At 38.5% G+C, this 19,730-nt stretch overlaps 1 protein-coding gene across 1 annotated transcript in view; it reads right to left on the bottom strand.

Moving 5' to 3' along the window:
- Nucleotides 1-2,645: 2,645 nt before the first annotated feature.
- FBXL13 (F-box and leucine-rich repeat protein 13) overlaps nucleotides 2,646-19,730 on the bottom strand; it is an 87,609-nt gene continuing 70,524 nt past the window's right edge. The window contains 5 exon segments of the mRNA XM_009882996.1: nucleotides 2,646-2,708; nucleotides 2,710-2,806; nucleotides 9,634-9,797; nucleotides 13,184-13,295; nucleotides 13,297-13,334. Of these exon segments, the coding sequence (XP_009881298.1) occupies nucleotides 2,646-2,708; nucleotides 2,710-2,806; nucleotides 9,634-9,797; nucleotides 13,184-13,295; nucleotides 13,297-13,334 (474 nt within the window).

Raw genomic sequence — 19,730 nt, 5'->3', positions numbered from 1 at the left:
TTAGAATTTGTATAACTTGACCCACTTACCATGTCGGTTTAAAAGCTGGTAACTTTCAAACAAAAGTTTGGAGCCATCGTTTAAAAATAAAAAGCATTTTCAACATCTGGTATTTGAAAATGTAAAAATTTACTTCTAAGATGACATGATCTGCAAGCTATTTTATATCTTTAAATTAAATGTCTCAGTACTGTGGGTATTCTACTGGTTTATGCAAAGTGCAGAGAATTTTCTTCAACCAAATTATTTGCATTATGTGTAGGATAAAACCACTTTCAGAACTGTAGTTCTTATTCGGTTGTCTTGTTTGGTGTTTGACCCCTAAACAGATTCTGCTGTGTCAATGGGTACTGTATGTGTTAAACTTCGTATATGAAATGACAGAGCTTGCTCCATGTCATCCTGAACCATTTATTTGTGGATAGAAATAAGAATTCTAGCTATGTCTACCACTGTTTGTCTGCAAAGAAAAGCTTTTAAAAATAAATATTCAAAAGTGCGATGGATCTGGCTGATTTCAAGGAGGAACACTCCACCAACTGGACTTCAGATAAGAGTCTACATGAACATTCCCCTAAAGTAAAAGCAGCCAAAGAAGGGAAGTGTTGGCCTAATAAATGAGAACTGTAATCTTTTTATTTGATGCATTTCCAGTGATTTACTGTCAGCCTCGCATGACAGGACTGTAAGCTCTTTGAGGCAGAAAGGCAGAGGAGGGAGGCGAGGGAAGTGTGTACGCCCTGCACAAGGACATACATGATTTTTGTGGAGGATTTTGTGTTACCATAATAGAAACACACAGTAAAGTAAATGGATCTTTTAAAAGCCTTTCCATACATATATATGGCACCTTGTAAAAGAAGTACTGAAATTTGTGTTTTAAAACTGAAATGTAAGAATTCCTGCCAAAGGAGTCGATGGAGAGCAGCAAAGAGGAATTCAGAGTGTCAGCTCAAGTTTTAAGTTGTGTATATGTGTGTATGTACATAATGGTACATTATGAAATGAACTTTTCCTTTCCCGCAGGATTCCCCAAGAGGTATAAATTGCCCCTGGCTAACAGACTTCAGTAGTCAAGGGCAGCGTTTTTACTGTAATTGAGGGTGGTTTAAAAACTCCACTTTCTATTTGCCATTGTGTGTACTGTTTGTTTGGATGTGGTAGACACCGATGTGTATGGCAAATTATATGTATTTTTAATATAAACTATAATATATAAAACATTACTAATATTATTTCTAAAAGAAATATTATATTACTAGTTATTAGTAATTATTATTACACTACTTTTAAAATATATAAAAATAATAAATGTGTAATAGCTAGATTTCCTGAAAAATTCTTGAAATGAATGATTTTCTGTGCACTGCTGCAAACAAAGTGAAAGAAGCACCTCTCTGAATTCATACTGCATTGAAAATAAAACCGGTGTAGTAGATATTTCACAAAATTGAGTCCATTTAATGGTTCCATTATTCACTCAGACTACAAAGCCTGTCAGCCTCTGTGATTAAGGTCATGTGTTTTGGGACTGCTGCATCAGCAATTTAAGGGAGAGCATAGTGAGAAAACAAGTTTCTTCCAAGTTCAAAAGTAAGCAAGCTAAGGCATTCATATTTTAAACCTAGCTGGAGTTAAACATTAGGATTGGTAGTTACTTGCTTGAAGTTCAAATAACCCATCAGAAAAATTGTGCTACTGCTAAAGCTACTCTGATTATATTCTTTCCAGGCTAATAAATGTTGAGACCAGCTAGAACTTTAACATAAAGGTCAAGAATGAGCTGAAGAAAGACAAATCTTTGGGAGTTTCCCCAAAGACATTTGAGTAATATCTTGTTCTGCTAGAATAAGGTAAAACTTTATATTTTTCTCTAGACAAGGAAAAAATAGCGGGTTATCAGTAATTAGGATTTGAATGGCAAATCCCATGTGTGCTCATTTTTTTGTTGATTTGATGAGAAGACATGTTCTTGTAACTGGAGAAAATTTATCCTTTACTACTTTTCTCAACTGCGCTCCTTTTCATTTGCTTGTGCTGACTCTTGTCAGCTGCTAGTTAGCCTACAGTTCAGATCTGCAAATGTAAACATTCATGACTTGAACTCACCCTGAGAGGCTGTTATAAGAATTAGGGCTCTGGATGCACAAGTGACTGTCAAGAAGTAGAGGACTGTGGTTAAATGTGCATGTAGAGTTGTTTATTGAGGAATCAGTAGTCACTACCTATTCACAGCTCTTCATTGCTCAAGAATGCTGTACTTGATGAGTAGCAGCCATGCCAAGTGTGAAGTTCTGTGGGAAGTCAGAGTGTTTATGTGCTGGAGAGGACCTTCATGGCAAACAAGAACCCCAAACACACGCAGATTTTTTTATTGCTTACTCTGCATGGGACTACAAAAACTTCTCATTATTGAAAGATGAAGACAGCTTGAATCAACATATGAAAGTTAGCAATGTTATTGCAGTGTGACTGTCTTGCTTGAAGGCGTACACGCTCCTGCAAGAAAGATTTGCAATGCTTCCTTAATAATTCAACAAACAACCTTTTATTAAAGTATGATTGGTTTTAAGAAAAATAATATAGTGTTCTTTTCATGCTCTAGTGAAAACGCCTTGAACTGTAGAAGATGTTGTGCAATTTCTTCATCTTTCCTTTTGAAGAATTTGTTTATTCAGGCTCTGATTTGTGTTTTTTGGTGAAGGTGAGTACGTTACCATCCTGGTCATATCCAAACCAGGAAGGAGGGTCAGCATCATTATGTTCTTGTTTCTCCAATTTGGCTGTGTATTTCAAAACAGCCTGTCTGCAACAAGAGTGGAAAAAAAAAATTACAAGAGTAAAAAAAGTTTTCAAAGACTGTTTCTACAAAGAACATTAAACGCTACATTTAATGAGCAAGAATTCCTTGTTTTAACTGAGGCTATCAATGTTATAAGAGATGTTGTGGAAACTAGAAAATAAGATAATTGGTTAGGTTACAGAGTCGTAGAATACATTAGGGTGGAAGTGGCTGCTGGAGATCATTTAGTCCTGGTCCTGCTCTAAATGGATCCGACTGGACTAGGTGCGTCATGTCTTTGCCAGCTCTGAATATCTCTAGGGATGAAGACTGCACACCCTCTCTGGGATCCTGTTCAAGTGTTTGACTAGCCTCCTGATTAAAAAAGTTTCCTTGTATGTAATCAGAACTTTACCTATGCGACTTGTCCTATCAGTGCACCTTTGAGAACAGTCTGGCCATGTCTTCTCTTCTTTGTCCTCTGATCAGAGTTAGAGACAGCAGTAAGGTCTCCTCCAGCCGGAGCTTTCTCTTCTTGTGACTGAGCAGCGCAATTCTCTCAGCCTCTCTTTACACCTCACATGCTCCAGCCCTTTAATGGTCTTGGTGGCCCTCATGGGCACTTGTGTGTCAGTGTCTGTCTGGACTGGGGAGCCTAAAGCACAGATCTAACCTCCTCACTTGTAGTTATCTTCTGTCACCCACCTCTTTATAAAGTGTATGGTTTCTGAAACTGAATTGAATACGCAATGGGCAGTGTTACGGAGCCTTACTGCTACCTGCACTGGCCCCGAGCATGCCTAAGGCTGTGTTTCGTAGCTTCTGTGATAGCTGAAGCAGAAGAGAATTGCTTATGGTGTCCAAAACCACCCATGACCCCTCTGATCTCCCTTGGCATTTTGTGGCCACTGCCCCTGTGCAGTATTAAAACACAAAACCAACAAACTAGAGCAAAATGACACAAAAATAGGAAAAAATCAGGTCTGCTGAGTGAGACACGCTAAAAACAAATTGAAGAGCAACTCTTTCTTCTCCCTCCTTTCCAGGCGGTATCAGTCCAGCAACTTTCATTCCCTTCCTGAGCTGAAGAAACAAAACCAGCCACTTTCAGTCTTTTGAATGTCTCTTTCTTTCCATCACTTCTGCGACTTGGCTGTCAGCCTGCTCCCAGCTGCACAGAGCACCCGCCTCCCCCAGCCTCCCCCCACCGCTGGCTCTTGCGCTCCAGAAAGCTCCCCCGGGCTGAGCATACTCATGTGCTCGTTGGGGAAGAGCCAGCTCTCTACGTCTCCTGTCCTCTTCAGGAGATTCAACCTGACCTGCTGTGTCACAGCCACAGCGAGGTAGCCTTTCTCCCTGCTGGCCAGTTTCCTAAGCTCTGTAACAATATAATATATGGCATCTAGACAATACTAGAAAAAAAACCCCAATGAAAGCGGTCTGTTATCTGCCAGTAATGCTCCTACAGGTTTTTTTTTTTTTCCCAAAGTGAAAATGCTGAAGCTGGTTACAAAAGAGGCAGTCGTGCAGAGCTGTAGTGTTTGCACCACCGCAGCAGGGAGCAGGAAGCGGGGAGGGGTGCAAAAGGGACAAAAGTAGCAAAGCAAGGAGGGCTCCTTTTCAACCACTGCAGGATGGTTTTTTTTTAAAAATCTAACACTAACACACTGTATGAACCACATGAAGACAAGGCTCTATCTGTTTTTATATTAGGGAGGCCTGTGCCATTGAGGAATGTGTGCACAATTTATATGAGCTATAAGCTCTAAGCTATAAAATAAAAATCAACTTATCCAAGTCCAAATTCCTGTTTTTTATGGAAACTGCAATGTATGGCTGTCTGAAGCGTGTATAAGGGGAGCTGTTACTATTTTTTTTGAAACTTAGGCTGTCCCATGCCTGGAGCTACAGTTGATTGGTTTGCCAGAAACAGCCATTCATTAATCATCAACACATGGCAAAATAGGTCTTTTTTTTAAGATATACTGTACTATGATAGAGCCTGCTTATTTATTTATATAATGTCTTAAATAAGCACATTGATTAATAAAAGCGTTTCAGCAAATAATTACATCTTTGGCAAAGCAAATATCTCTTGGTATAAGTCAGACAAAAGCACTGGCCCAAACAAATGGCTCAAGCAGCACTGGAATATATAATTGAATCCTTACCCGAAGTTTCAATCGCTTTTACTAAGAGGGGGTAGCTAGGAAATACAGTTCTGCATCACGGTCTGAATCCCGAGCCATTCCAGAATTCAGAACTGTTTGACTGGGTGCATCATAATAAAAAACAGAGCTTTTGAAAAGGAATTTTTGAGATGAGGTCACAAACAACAATCAGAGTAAAAAGTAAGGTTACAAAAAACAATCACATAAAAAGTAATGGAAAAGAAAAATTTAAACATGGAGAACTGCTTATAGTGCAAATGCAAGAGAAATTAAGCCGAAGAGGCAAGTTGAGGCAGAGAGCTAACAGGAAAAGCAGAAAGCATCCTGCAAGCACACTCCAGGTTACAAAAAGTGATAAGACTACATAAAGTCCGAAGTGCTCTGAGGTCTGTGTCAGCTGCAGAAGTTGTGTCTTTTTATGGCACCCAGCTCAAGAGCACACGATGGCTGAAACTTGGCACTGCAGGAGCCTACTCGTCACTTCTGAAGAGCAATTTACAGTCAGTAAGAAGACAGTACTATGGTATTTTTGTTGCTTCTTCAAGAGAAAACTTCAGAGTAATTATTCTTAGTCCTTTACCAAATCATGTGTAGGCTGTCTTCATTTCTGATTACGTGTGTTGGACTCCCAAATCCTTCCTGCCTTGAGACCTAAATATCTGGATAATACCTAAGAAATTCTGCTTTTTTCAAGAAAACAGAGTTCTTGCAATCTCCTTTCTAACCTACAGCAACCATCAGAAAACAGAACAACAAAAAAACCCAAACCAAAAGTTAGAATGTTCTCCAAATGTCATATTAAGACCCAATGTAATTTCCATTTAAAAGGCAAAAATTGTAATAGTATTTGTTGATGAGTCACTTGTTAACAGAGTAGTCATGAGTTTAGAAGAAATGTAACTGGTTTCATATTAGTGCAGGAAGCATTTAATTTTGCTCTCAAAGAACAGCTTTTGGTGGAACCAAACTGTTGCAGACGAGATGCCGTTTGGTGAGCGCCCAAGGCTGGCTGGCGAGGGCGTCTCAAGGCAACGGCAGATTTCTTTCCTCCTTTTGAACCCAGAAATGCTAACAGAGAGCCACACCTTTCTCAGCACTGCACCTGACTTTAAATGGTGTTTGTGTTTTGAAGTTTAAGGAGAATGTTTTACAGGGAGGAGAAGTGTATCTCCAAAGCTGCCAGGGTGTCATTTCTTCTAGGATTAGTCCTAAGTGAATTCCAACCAATCCAACCTTTTCCTACAGAAGCCACATTTTTAAAAGTGGTTAGTTAGCTTTCTTTTCCTCTAGTAGAAGAAAGCAATTGTATCAATATAATTTACTCCCGCAGGTAGGTTATCCATGATTCTTTCTGGCATTTAGAAACAGAATTAATTGAAAGGTCGTTAGCCTCTGGATACAGAAATATGCAGCAGGATATCAGGCCAGAGCCTTTTTTTTCTTCTAACATTTAATAAACCTGGAACCAGGGTAGTATGTTGGCAAATATAATCTTGAATGCTACCTGATACTGGAAAGAATGGACAATTTATATGCTCGTAACTGTTTCCTATGAAGCTGCATTGGACTGAAACTTGAAGAACTTTGTGGCTCCATATGTTTTCTATTTTAATCTAACGCAACAGTAAAAATAAAACTTTGGAAAAGAATGTGACACAATACAAGAGATATGCCTCAATATTTGCAAGGTTCAATCTATTAAGAGATGTTTGGTAGGACTGGTTAGTGTTTAATAATAAATAACAGGGAATTCCTTCGGCAAAATGAAGTATATACGATTTACAGATTTTGTAGGGCAACTTTAAACTTAAAACATATTTCTTCTATTGCTTACTTACAACCTAAGCCACTAGCATGTTTAGTTCTCCAGATTAATCTGATTTTTACATAGATGTCCTCTTCCATCTCCTTAAACAGGGAAGGACATGTCCCTGAGATGTATGTTTCACACCTGCAGAATGTAAATTACACCTGAAAACAGCCTTTTCCTCTGCATTCTATGAAAATCTAAGAACCCAAGTACGGTTGTAAGAGTTAGTCTGAAAACAGAGAATGAGACCCTGTTGTTCATTTTCCTGACAATATGTTGCTTATTATTCATTACTAAAAACATAGAGGTTGTGAATGAAATACATAGTTCTATAAAAATATAATGTGGCATACAAGTGACAGTACTGTCATTGCTTTTGATGTCATTACTGAAAATCTGCTGCGAGATGACTAATGGTGTAGCATCACTGCCATATTTTACTGTGCTTTTGGTGTAGTTATTGGCAGAAAACAAATAATCCTTCACAATATTGGCCTTGAACTACAATAAAAAAGTTTTTTCAAAACTGGGACAGATACAGGATCTGGAATATATCTGTATCTAGCTGTGAACTCCTTTATTTTCTGAATATCATTCTATCTAATCACAGTTTTAGAGTCTGCATGGAAAAGCCGCTCTGATCTTGATATGGTCAATCTATTCTGCAGCCTGTCTAGGTCTAGGGAGGCTCTTCAAACTTGTTGGAAGGAACAAGGAAAAAGTCTTCAGTACTGAATTGTTCTACATGGTCGATCCACCTGATGATAGTTTTTGTCCCAGACTCAAACAGCATGGGGTAAGAGTTTCCTACCATCGAACATATGGTGCAAAGTATTATAGAGTGAAGCTGGCAAAGAAACGAACCATCCTCCGTCGCATACCAGAAAACCAGGCTCAAGAAAGTAAAATTGGCAAAGTTTGCCTAATTCTAAAAATCACAAAAAGGGCAAAGATAACACTGGGTGGAGATGTGTGTCTCATGATTGCTTTTTGTTTTGTAAAGATCTATAACTCTCCAGGGCTTTCTTTACAGTAAAAATAACTGGTTGGGAAATTCCTTGGCTGAGTCAGAAGAGTTTAATCAAGACGTTTGGAGAACCCATAACATATGGGACTCTGAGGCAGAGGCATAATCCTGGGTATCCTGCAAAGGCTACAATAGTGCAAATGGTTTTCTGAGAAGTCAGGTCAGCTCTCTGATCATGGCTCACCTGACATAAATTGGAACTGAACCCAAATTTCTGTTCCTACTATATCTCACTTCTACGGGAAGATGTATAAGCAACCAGAGCCCAAAAGGGCTGACACACTGTTTAGAGCTCTGAACATAAATATGAAGTCACAGAAAAAGCAAGTCAACAACAGTAATCGGTGGGTAAAAGAAAATCCCTCAAGGATTAGTATGAGAAAAACTGCAAATCAGGAAGTTACGAGGAAATTATTGTATTTGAAATATCTTTTTTTCAGAATGAACAGTGTAGTTAGTTTAGAATAATTTTTTTCAATTCATACTCTTGCACACCAGTCTTTCAAAAACACTTTCTGTTCTAACAAGTATTTAATTAGAAGTAGAGGTTTTGAGATGGAAGTTCTGAGATGACATTAAGAAGACCAAGTCAGAGAGAAGCAAAGAAAATAAAAGTAATGACAACAGAATTGTTTGTGGTGAGACAGTTAGAGGGAAATAAACCAAGGAGGGTTTGGAAAGCATGAAGCACACTGGAAATATCTTCAAAGTTATTAAGCATTTGCATTGGTCTTGTGGTCTCTGAAGTGACGATTAAACCCTGGAATGATTTAACACAGAGTGCGTTGTCTACAGTGGTCCTGTTAGAGTGGGGTTAAGGCTCTCCTAGGTTGTATACTTTCCACATAATATAGTATTACATATTTTTTACTCTTACTGAAGTCACAAAATTTGATTAAGTAATCGATGTATCAACCATGCTTAAACTTTAGTTCTTTTCCAAACAGTTTCAGTCCCTTTGGCGTGTCTGGCCGCTGTGCAGTTCTAGGTGTACAGCGCCAGGTCTGTGTCATAGAGTCATAGAGTGGTTTAGGTTGGAAGGGACGAGATCCAACCCCTCTGCCACGGGCAGGAACACCTCCCACTAGACGAGGTTGCTCAAAGCCCCATCCTGTGATGCTCTTAATGCCTGTGGAAGGGTGATGGACATTAGATCAGCATCTTGGAGAGTCACAGCTGAAAAATCATATCTAAACCTGACCAGAACTGATGCTTTTAAATGCAATGGGGAATCAAGAGACTGGGTCCATTTACACCAGTAGAGAAGTTGGACTACATTGTGGTAGATGACCTGTTTTTTCCAATTGTAGATATATAACAAGTATGTTTCACTTGTATTTCATGAAACTATGCTTATGATACCTTGACTCATTCGCCATAGCTATGCTGCAGTTTGAGCACAAGCCCACATCAGTGGTCAAATCTGCTTCTGTCATATACTGACATGCAGTCATGGGGAAACAGGCTCCTGCAAGCCCTCGGAGTGAGCTCAAGTACACAGTGCGATGGCCGAGAGCATTAGGCCCAGTCTGGTTTTCTCCCTCATGTCCCCATGTGCCCTTGAGGTGAGATCCTGTGTCTGCAGGAACTTCCCTAAGAGGACATTGTCTGCCATAAAGACAGAGGGGGTCCCTATTTCCCTTCACTTCTGGCTGACACTAAAATATGTAAATACCCGCCACCACAGGAATCGTGAGGCAGCAATGTGGACACCCTGTAGATAAAGGAGCAAGATGGCTCAAGCCAGATACCTCACGTGGCACCACGATGCTATTGAAGAAAAAACCTCATGGGTTTGTGTTTACAGCAACCTCTGAATTAAGATTGGGAAGCATCCTCTTACTTGGTAATATTTCTACAGTACAGCATCTTGTGAACCTGGAGTTACTTACAACCTTTCCAAAGATATTTCAGTGCTTTGTCAGTAAGATGAATGCAACCTGAGACATCCAAGAAGTGGATATAATGGGAGGCTGCAGCCAAGTGTTGGATACAAGTATCAATCATCTGTAAATGAAGCAACAAGACACGCAGAAGTTAGAAGATTATTGAATAGTTGACAGAAAAAAACAGAGTACAATTTTAGTGTCTGATTTATGGGAAAACTATGTTTTAAAATACTTCATGGACGTAAAGTTTCTGCCACAGCAAAATTCTTAATCTCTGCATGAGGCTCTACAGGAACCATCACTTACATATCAGGAGCTTATTAGGTCTTAGTTAACTGTCATTCCTTTACAGTCTAAAGTATTCTGGGATTTTTTTCACCTAATCAGAATGGTTTAAATTTCCCAACCTCATAATTTTGCATGTAGTACATATAAGCCTTTAGCCTGACCTGCTCTTGCACTGTTCTCACTAAACTATTAGGCTGCACTTTAGTTTAGTCATATCAGGTTTGTATCTCAGTTCTCTATTAGAAATAAGTGTCCCACACCAAGACCATTTTAACATATATTTCTTCTTCTTTAGCTCTGAGGCAGAGCTGCTGAGTTTCACCTCACAAGTCCATTTTTCTAAACTGATACTCATTGCCATTAATGCTGGAAGTCGCATTTGAGAAACTCATGAAACAGAGTCTTTAAGGTACGTAAGCAGTCATGTAAGCTACTTAATTGCTCCACTGACCTTGGTGGAAACAGCCAAGAATAAATTATGTACGTACTTGAATTACCTTGTTTAGTCAGGACCAAAATTCAAGAGGGGACATGCCAGAGACCTGTAAAAGACACTTGATTAAAATCAGTGGAGTGGGATGGTGGAAAGAGAGATGAGAGTTTCAGGTGCATTAAACAGCCAATCTCATGAGAATCTAAAAGGGCCAAGTAGGCAAGATGAAGCTGGGACCTTGCATTGTGAAACAGAAAATTAGCACACTGTTGCATGGTACAGTCCTCCTGGAATATAGAGGTAATTCTGTGCTTTGCTTATTCCAGATTTAGCTATATGCTTAATATTAGAGCTGCAATAGATTAATAAGTAGATTAAAATATTAATAAATAGATTAATATTCCTATTGAAATAAAGCAAAGTTGCTGAACTCAGTGATCGGTATCAGATGCATTTAGGAGAAATCTACATTCATCATACAGTCAATCCTGTTCCCTTTAATTGACTGAATTACAGAATTCACTGTCCATCAAACTGTGTCTTCAGACCTTTGCTATTTAAATAGCTGATTTATTCACTTAACTAGAGGTTTATTTTCAGTTCTTGCTATATTTTTTCATGTGTAGGATATGTTTCCCACAGCAACTTCATTTTTTTCCTATGAAATAAGAACTAGTCTTGAATCAGGCTCATTCCTTGAATAAGATTTAGAACTGCACTGCTGAATATTTTAGTATCAGCATTTGCAAAATGACTTATACCTGTCCTAGGTATACAGAAACGGGACAGGGAGGCTCACTGCACTTTCACTGAAGCAGTGGAGTTTGTTCAAAGACAATTAATTTGCCCCAGTAGATGATTAAAGTGATAAGCTCTTCTAATTTTAGAGTAACCTGCATAGCACACGCCAAAACACTCTTAATGGACATGTATTTGTATACTGATTTTTTCTATGTTTTCTTGCTACAATTTTTTTTTAATTCTTTTTTTTATATAATATAGCTGATGATGTAGGACACGACTGTCAGACATAGTAGCATATATCCTTTGGAACAGATTCATTCTTACTTTAATCTCCTGACCGTTCTTTAACAGTCTCTGAGTGGAAAATATTTCCTTACTTAGCAGCAGGATCCCCTCAATTTACACTACAGATTGCCAAAGTATTTGAAAGACCCATTAGTTTTAACATCCAAAGGTGTACCCATCTCATTTTATGGAGCTGCAAGCTGGATTCAAGTCAAAAAGAGACTTGTAAACTTGTGTGTAGGTTTATTTGAAAGAGTCTTGATGTTCTTTTCTGAAAATAGTAGGGTATTAGCAGTTAACAGATTGGTTTTATAACCATTTAAAGAAAAGATACCATCTAGGAACAAAGCATTGGAAGGGGATTACTGGGTCACTGAGTCTACTTCTTGTTCCCATTCGCAGGAACTACCCAGTTCATTGCCTTATCAAGAGCCATCCTAACATTCTTTAATACTTTGCCCCCGTCTCCTTTCCCAGGATGGTGTTTTACAATTCACTGCTCTGATAATCAGAAACTCTCCCATGTTCCAGCCCAAATGTATCTACTGCCATTTTATAGGTTTTTCTTGGGTTTTTTTTCTTCTGTGTTAGTCAGTAAGGTGTAGTGGAAAGCGTGGCAGAGAAGACTTCTTGCAAAACTGCCTAACTTCAACTACTTTGGGAAGATCTCCATCTCAACTTCTATTATCACTGTTATTATGGACAAATAGTTTAATATCTATCTAAAAGCAAAGGATACAGGGGATTGAGATCCATGTATATAATAATTAATGCTGTACCTGTACCTGTGAGGTATAGGTACCTGTACCTGTATAGGTACCTGTACCTGTACCTGTACCTGTAAGGTATAGGTACCTGTAAGATATAAACCAAGGTCTATTCTAAGACACAGAGCGACTTCCTTGGCCTGCCAGGTCTGAGAGACAGCCTGTGGGGTTTGGCCTAGATGCTGAGAAACTTATGAACATTTGGAAGACTAACAAACCAATCAGAGTACATATAACTTAGTGCTGGCTAACTAGTCAGATGGGTCAACTCAAACTAGTTGGCCAGGAGGCTAAAGTGTTCAGCCACTGCTGTAAATAAGAGGACATGAGGACTGTGTGGAGAGCTGAAAGGATAGTCAAGGGTTGTGGGTTATGGAGATGAGTGTTGGAGAGGAGGAAGGGAGGAATAAGCAATGGCTGCAGACTTATTGTGGAAGGATATAGGCACTTCAGTAGGAAAAAAGGGGGAAACTGGTCCAATGAATACAATGACATTTTAAAGGATAGTTCAACATTAGCTTTTCCAAAAGTAGTAATAAACTTCGTATATTCCCACTTGATAGTGATGGAAGCAACACTGCAACAACTTTTCCCATCAATGAAAATAACAAGAGTTATTAAAGCAAAGACACCACCTTTTGGAAACACCCAAAGCACCAGAAGCTGAGAGTGTGTTTGCAGGAACTATCACTAAAAGCCCTTCTCTCTTCACCCTTCCCTCGACATCAGCCCCTGGAGAGACAAACTTTTCCCTGATCCAGTATGGACACCTTTATGTTGTAACTGTAACCATTAGAAGAACACCAAACACTCTCGAGAGCCAAGTTTCAGAACTTAGAACTCATGGAAAGTCAGTTGAACTTAAGCTCTGATATCTAAATTAGTTGAGTACATTGTAGAATTGTGACAAGACGCAAATGCCACCAGGTCAAATTTCTGAATGAAGTCCTAAGTAATTCTTTGCAATAGCAATCCCAGAACTATTACCCCATTTCTTATACATCCCTTTGGGCAACCCGCTATGGTGACAGATGTTAGTGTGTGGCAGTGAAATGCCACTGCTCTCACAGCTTCATCCATCAGCGGAGGGCAGTAAGACATGGCAGTGTTCCAGGTATTTTGTGCCCTTGCAGAACTCCTGAAAGAGCAACAAACAAACTAGTCATTCTTAGGTGACATCCCTACTCTGTTTTTCTTAATTTACGCTACATTAACATCAATCCTTTGATCCACTTCAGGCACTTCAGTTTTCTATGTACCCTTTGTTAATAGTGAAGTCATTCAGCCCTTGGCTGTGAACATCAATGAAAAAAGAAGAGATGCATTAAGAGGCTATTTTCCATTGCTTATATATTATGCTATGTGTTCATTAGACTAACATTCATATAAGTTCCACTGTATATATTACAATATGTTGAATTTGGACTCTTAAAATTGAGCACAGCCCAGAACCTAAAGGTTTGTGCTTAAAGGACCAGCCCCAAATACATTTATTCTCTGCAAATGCCCATTTTTGTGTATATTAACTTTTCTCTCTTCCCCCCCCCCCCCCCTCAAAATGAACAAACAACTGTATCTGTATAAATTACATTATTTTCTTGGAAAGGAATAGGTAAGAATCTCAGGACTGTCACTCGGGAGTTCTGGCTTCTGATTTGCTCTGTGGAGCTCAGGCCAGTTAACTGTGGCTGCAGGGCCCTGTAATTCCTGCTGTGATACCTATTGACTACAATTTCTATCCTCATTTTTAGAACAAATAAGCACCTACAGATCCTACTGACTTCAATTCCAGCAGCTTTGTAACTCAGGTATCAGCTTTTTTGTATGCCCTGTAAAACAGATCATTTTGGAAAATAACAGACCAAACCATTCAGTGACCTTTCCCAGCTTATAAAATGGAGCGGAGATAACTTTACACATCAGGAAATTGCAAAAGCTGTTTACAAAACATTTTAGTTACCTGCAGATGGCAAGTGATACATAGGTATAAGGTATTATTATTATTATTGCTACTGCTACTACCATTAAGATATTCCATCTTCTACATGAGTTCTTCTACACATTCCTACAAAGGGACAATTTGACCAACTCAATGTGTTCATGTATTTTTCATCTTACATTTGACAGTTGCACCTCTGACAGGTGATCATATGAACGAAAATGTTTGGCAAAATGCACGCTGAAGTGCATATTTTATTCTGTGCATCAGAGAATCCCACATAAAACCTTGCTTCTCGTGAAACATGGGTAGTTATAACTTTGGCATACTATGCACACTTTTCCTTTGCAGTGAAACTCCTATGAAAGGCCACATACATTCATAAAATACACTTTTCTCCTTTGTACTCTGACACTGCTGAATCTTTTTCAAACCTGAAAATATTCACTCCAAAGAGAAGGAGAAGGTAGACCATAATTTGTGTTTGTGGAATCCTTCTCTTGAAGATCCTGCAGATTTGTTCACTCAAGAACCAAAGAACCTAAAATGGTACTTCTTCACCTAATGGTGCTGTGAGCATCACAGAACATTTTGCTGCTCAAGCAAAGCTTTAGCTTCAGTGAGAATCTCTTCTCTTCTGTGATGTCCGGCCTAAAACCATGGTGAGATGCCTTAAATTTGTCACTGAGCTGATCTTCCAGGCCTACTAATCTTGGCCTAAGGCCAGTATAATTTGTCATTTACTGGAATGGAAATTCTACCTCTATAGGGGAAAGAAGGAAATACTTATGTAGTGGATTGAATGAAAAACACTGGTTGCATGAAGCGCTTTAAAACTTTCAAGAATTAGCCCTGAGGTAAACAGACTAAGGGCTACATGGATAAATAACACGTGTGCATGCACACAGAGACACAAAAATGCACATATTTGTCATGTATAAATAGTATATATTTATCATTCTGAAAAAAAATTCCCTAGTACCAGATTATTGCCTTTGACACATGGCTATTTTTTTCACATGTAAAACAGGAACGCAGGCACTAACATATGGTGATCACTGGTAGATCTTAGCTCTTTGGCGACCCAAAAGTATGTGATTGTGCATGATTTTTTTATAAGTCTCACCTAAACAGATGCAAAGAAAAAACTTAGTCTGAAATTTCTGTCATAAAACAAAATTTTAGAACTTTTTGTCTCTATCCTCACTCTAGCTTCATCTTTTCTGTCTACCAGTGTAGCTGTAGCAAGGCAGTGCTGCTTGGGCTTCTTTTATTTCACAAATAGCAGGATGTGAATGCTTTAACTTTCGACTAGTTAGAATGGGCAATTCAAAATTTATAAAAATTGACCTCTGTACCTTTCCTATTTCAGTCCAAGCTTTACAGGCTGTTACCTGCAATACAGAAACATTCTAAACCAAATAACTGAATGGTTTTTATCCATGTGTAGGAGAAACTGCACGCCTTTCAGAATTCGGCCTCAGATGTGATGACTTAATCGCTACATTCTCAGCTAGGGTATGTAGCACAAGCTGAAGCCAAGATTTTAATGCCTGTGAGACACGATTATCTTGTTTTTACTGGCATAGTTTGTCTGCATACATATTTAAAATATCCTTCAAAGTTAGGTTCTGAATTTGCTCTTAACTTTAAGTCTGCCCCTACATTATTTTGCAAATAGCACTAAAATTGTATTTTCAGTCAAAGGAAGTCAGAGAGCTTTGTTTGCTCTCTTCATCTCTGCATCCCTGGTTCTACGCCTATAAAGAAAATAACAGAAGAGGTTGTGAAGAGAAATAATGTTTGCAAAACATATAGACACTACAAAGAATTGAATAACATATGAAGGAAATAACATAATTTTCTAACTTATTTGCACAATTTTAATTTTGTGTAAATAAGACCTGAGGACACACACAAGCATCAATGAAAATATAAAATAATAAATTGCTGCTCATTAAGGGAGCATCATCTGAGTTATGAATGAGCAAAGATGCTCTTTATAAAGTACGTGATCACATAAGCATTTACATAGTGTTATACTGCATGCGAACAAGTAAATGCATTAACACCGTACGGTCAACATTATTTTTGGCATTTTACAACTCTCAGCAATTTACCTTAAGTTTTAATATACATTTTCTTTTCACATAATTTAAATATTGTTTATATAATCAAAAGATAACCAAGATGTGCAGCATGCAATGGTGTTACTCTGTAGAAATTTTCCATAATATCCCTAGATTCAACTTACAAAAAAGGACTTGCTGTTTTGTTTCAAGTTACTTCCTTACCTCTTCATCTTTCTCCTGCCCTCCCTAGGTCCCTGACAGCACGGCTTCTGTAACTCCTACATGTACTCTCTGCTGACGCCTTTTTCCTCAAAAAGTTCAAATTCATATGGCAGACAAAGAAAGCATAAACACTTCTTTTTTCAGTCTTTTTTTGAATTTATTCTGTGTAGTGAGACAATTGAAATAGCTGCTTAGCCATAAGCATAGCACAATGCAGAAGTGAATATTCTCCTCTGAAAGCAGCAGCACTAGCACTGCACCAATTTCCATGATATACACAAAATGTACATACTTGGTCATTGTTTCAGTTAAAAACATGAACATTCACGAAAGGCAAGTCAGAATTATCCCTAAAGAAGCAAATCCTAATGGCCTGACGTTTATGTTGGGTAACAAGATTCAATCCAGATGCATCCCTTGTGGTGCAGCAACAACTGACTCATTCTTACAATATATAGCTATAAAATGATGGATGTTGGAGCTTTATAATGGAAAAAATGTAGAAGCTGAAGACTGAGATTATGTGATGGCATTGCCTGTACCTGTAGCCTTATGATCTGCAAGTGTTTATGGGCAGGAAATGTATATCATTAAAAAAAATGATTTAAGTGTTTCTGTTCTACATGGTTACGAACAATTCTCAGCTACAGAAAAAAGTGCTCTTATTTGGATGTAAATCCTCTCTTCTTCCTAACAGGATGGATGGTTCTTTTTTCTACTGTAAAGTTACTAACTAGTGTTTATGTCTTATATTGCTCTGAAACACAAAGCAGTAAATCTATGCAATCATATTGAATTTGTCAAATCTCCATAAGGATTTAGGTAAACTTCAAGCAACCTGTGATAAGGAATTCCACGGCTTAACCATACATTCTGGAAACAGCCATCTTCTTTTCTTCATTCTGAATTTTCAAACTAGGTTAATTTCATGCCCAAGAGATTATGTATGGAAGTAAACAGCAAGAAGTTGATCCCTATCCACCCTTTTCACGCGACTTGCGACTGAACAGATCTCCGTCGTATTCCCTCAGCCACCTCCTTTCCAGACCGCAGGTTCCTTGCTTACTTCTCTGTTCCTTTTATGGAGGTTGTACCATACCTCTGATCATCCCTATTACTCACGCTGAATCTTTTCCAGTTTCCAGTGCAATGCTTTACCCATAAAAAGAATTACTGCAACACCAAATAACTGATTTTACCAAAACAAGACAATGAGTACTAATAAATCAAAATTTAGTATGTAGCTACTGCTGTGAGGGTAGTGTAAGTCTAATAAATATTTGGATGGCAAATCTCATTATTGACATTTGTTAAAAAAAAGCAAGAGTCAGTAAATCAGAAATATTAAAAAAATTAAGAGCATTGTAAAATGAAATTCAAATACTGTATTAGTATTAATATTTCTATGATATTTGCTGATTATTCAAAGAAGAAAATATTTTCTTACTGTGTAACTTCATAACCTATCATTAATGTAAATAACTGCTTTTGTGGCAACTTCAATTTGTAAGTTGCCTTTCTACGAATTAATTTCCTGTCTGATTACTTTATAAAGATTATTGACCCTGGGAAATTTCTAAGTTCATAGGCTAATTTGAGATCAGAAAGCCAAACAATACACATTTAAACCTAATCTTTTTCTTTTACAAACAGTATATAGCTTTATATTGCCCAGATCCAATATTTAAATTTCAAAAACACTGTATATAACAATTTCAGGAAGAAAACAATAGGAAAACTGATATTTAGTGAGATTCAATAGATGTCTTGCTGTGAGCATGATGAGATGTTTAGAATAAGAGATCAATATTTCAAACATCTAACTTAAAATACATTTAGTCCATTTTCTAGCAGATTAGTTTCATCATCAGGTATGAATAAATTAAGCAGTTGATGTTTTCATAGGACATTTTAAAAGGTTTTCTTCAAATAATGACACAGTACAATTTGTGCTATTTTTCCCATAAAAGAGCGAAGACATCTATTCAATCTGGAGAAGATCCAAATGCATTTCTTATTGAAATGTAATTTTTTATGTTTAATCATAGTGATCATACCATACATGCTGGTAAGAAATATGCCTTCAGAGTTATATTGAGATATATTTTTGTGTCACTAAGAGATAATGATGTGTAGCAACATATCAGCAGCACATGAGGAACCAAGTGTAACAGTCTAAAAGAAATTCAACTATTCCATTGAGCTAGGCTTGCTAAGTCATCTAAATATGGCATTCAACAGACAACTGACTGAGGAAGCAGAAGGCAAGACCTGAAAATCCACAGCAGTGATGGGAAAAATATGTTTAAGATAGAAATTGGTGAAGGATTTGTAGAGCAAGAAAGAAATAATAGTACCAGCAATTTAGACTGTAATTTGTACAGTACAATTCAGTAGAAATTAAGGCTCTTGTGGAGCGAATTTCAGAGTCAAGCAAAGGGCAGAATTCAAGACTCATTAAAATTCATGGAAGAATGAAAAAAATGGAAAGGAACGAAAGAGGAGAATCATTTGTGAGAGTGTAGAACAGTGTAATGAAGAATGAATGATGTTTGGCGAGGTAGACACGCTGGAGGGGAGGGATGCCATCCAAAAGGACCTAGACAGGCTGGAGAGGTGGGCCCAAGCCAAACTCATGCAGTTCAACAAGGCCAAGTGCAAGGTCCTACATCTGGGTTGGGGCAATCCCAAGCACAAATACAGGCTTGGCAGGGAATAGCTGGAGAGCAGCCCTGAGGAGAAGGACCTGGGTGTGCTGATTGACCAGAAGCTCAGCATGAGGCAGCAATGTGCAATCGCAGCCCAGAAGGCCAACCGTATCCTGGGCTGCATCAGAAGGAGCACAGCCAGCAGGTCAAAGGAGGTGATTCTGCCCCTCTACTCCACTCTCTTTTTTTGGAGTCCCCAACATAAGAAGGACATAGACCTGCTGGAGCATGTCCAGAGGAGAGCCACGAGGATGATCTGAGGGCTGGAGCACCTCTCCTATGAGGGGAGGCTGAGAGAGTTGGGGCTGTTCAGCCTGGAGAAGAGAAGGCTCCGGGGAGATCTTATTGCCGCCTTCCAGTACCTAAAGGGGGCCTACAGGAGAGCTGGGGAAGGACTTTTTACTAGGGCATGTAGTGACAGGACAGGGGGGAATGGCTATAAACTTGAAGAGGGCAGGTTTAGGTTAAACATTAGGAAGAAATTTTTCCCTTTGAGGGTGGTAAGGCACTGGAACAGGTTGCCCAGAGAGGTTGTTAAGGCCCCATCCCTGGAGGTGTTCAAGGCCAGGCTGGATGGGGCTTTGAGCAACCTG

Source organism: Charadrius vociferus, unplaced genomic scaffold (genome assembly GCF_000708025.1).
Source record: "Charadrius vociferus isolate BGI_N301 unplaced genomic scaffold, ASM70802v2 scaffold32, whole genome shotgun sequence".
NCBI classification, from domain to species: Eukaryota; Metazoa; Chordata; class Aves; order Charadriiformes; family Charadriidae; genus Charadrius; species Charadrius vociferus.
The sequence above is the reverse complement of the archived record's forward strand: the minus strand, read 5'-3'. Positions and strand labels throughout refer to the sequence as shown.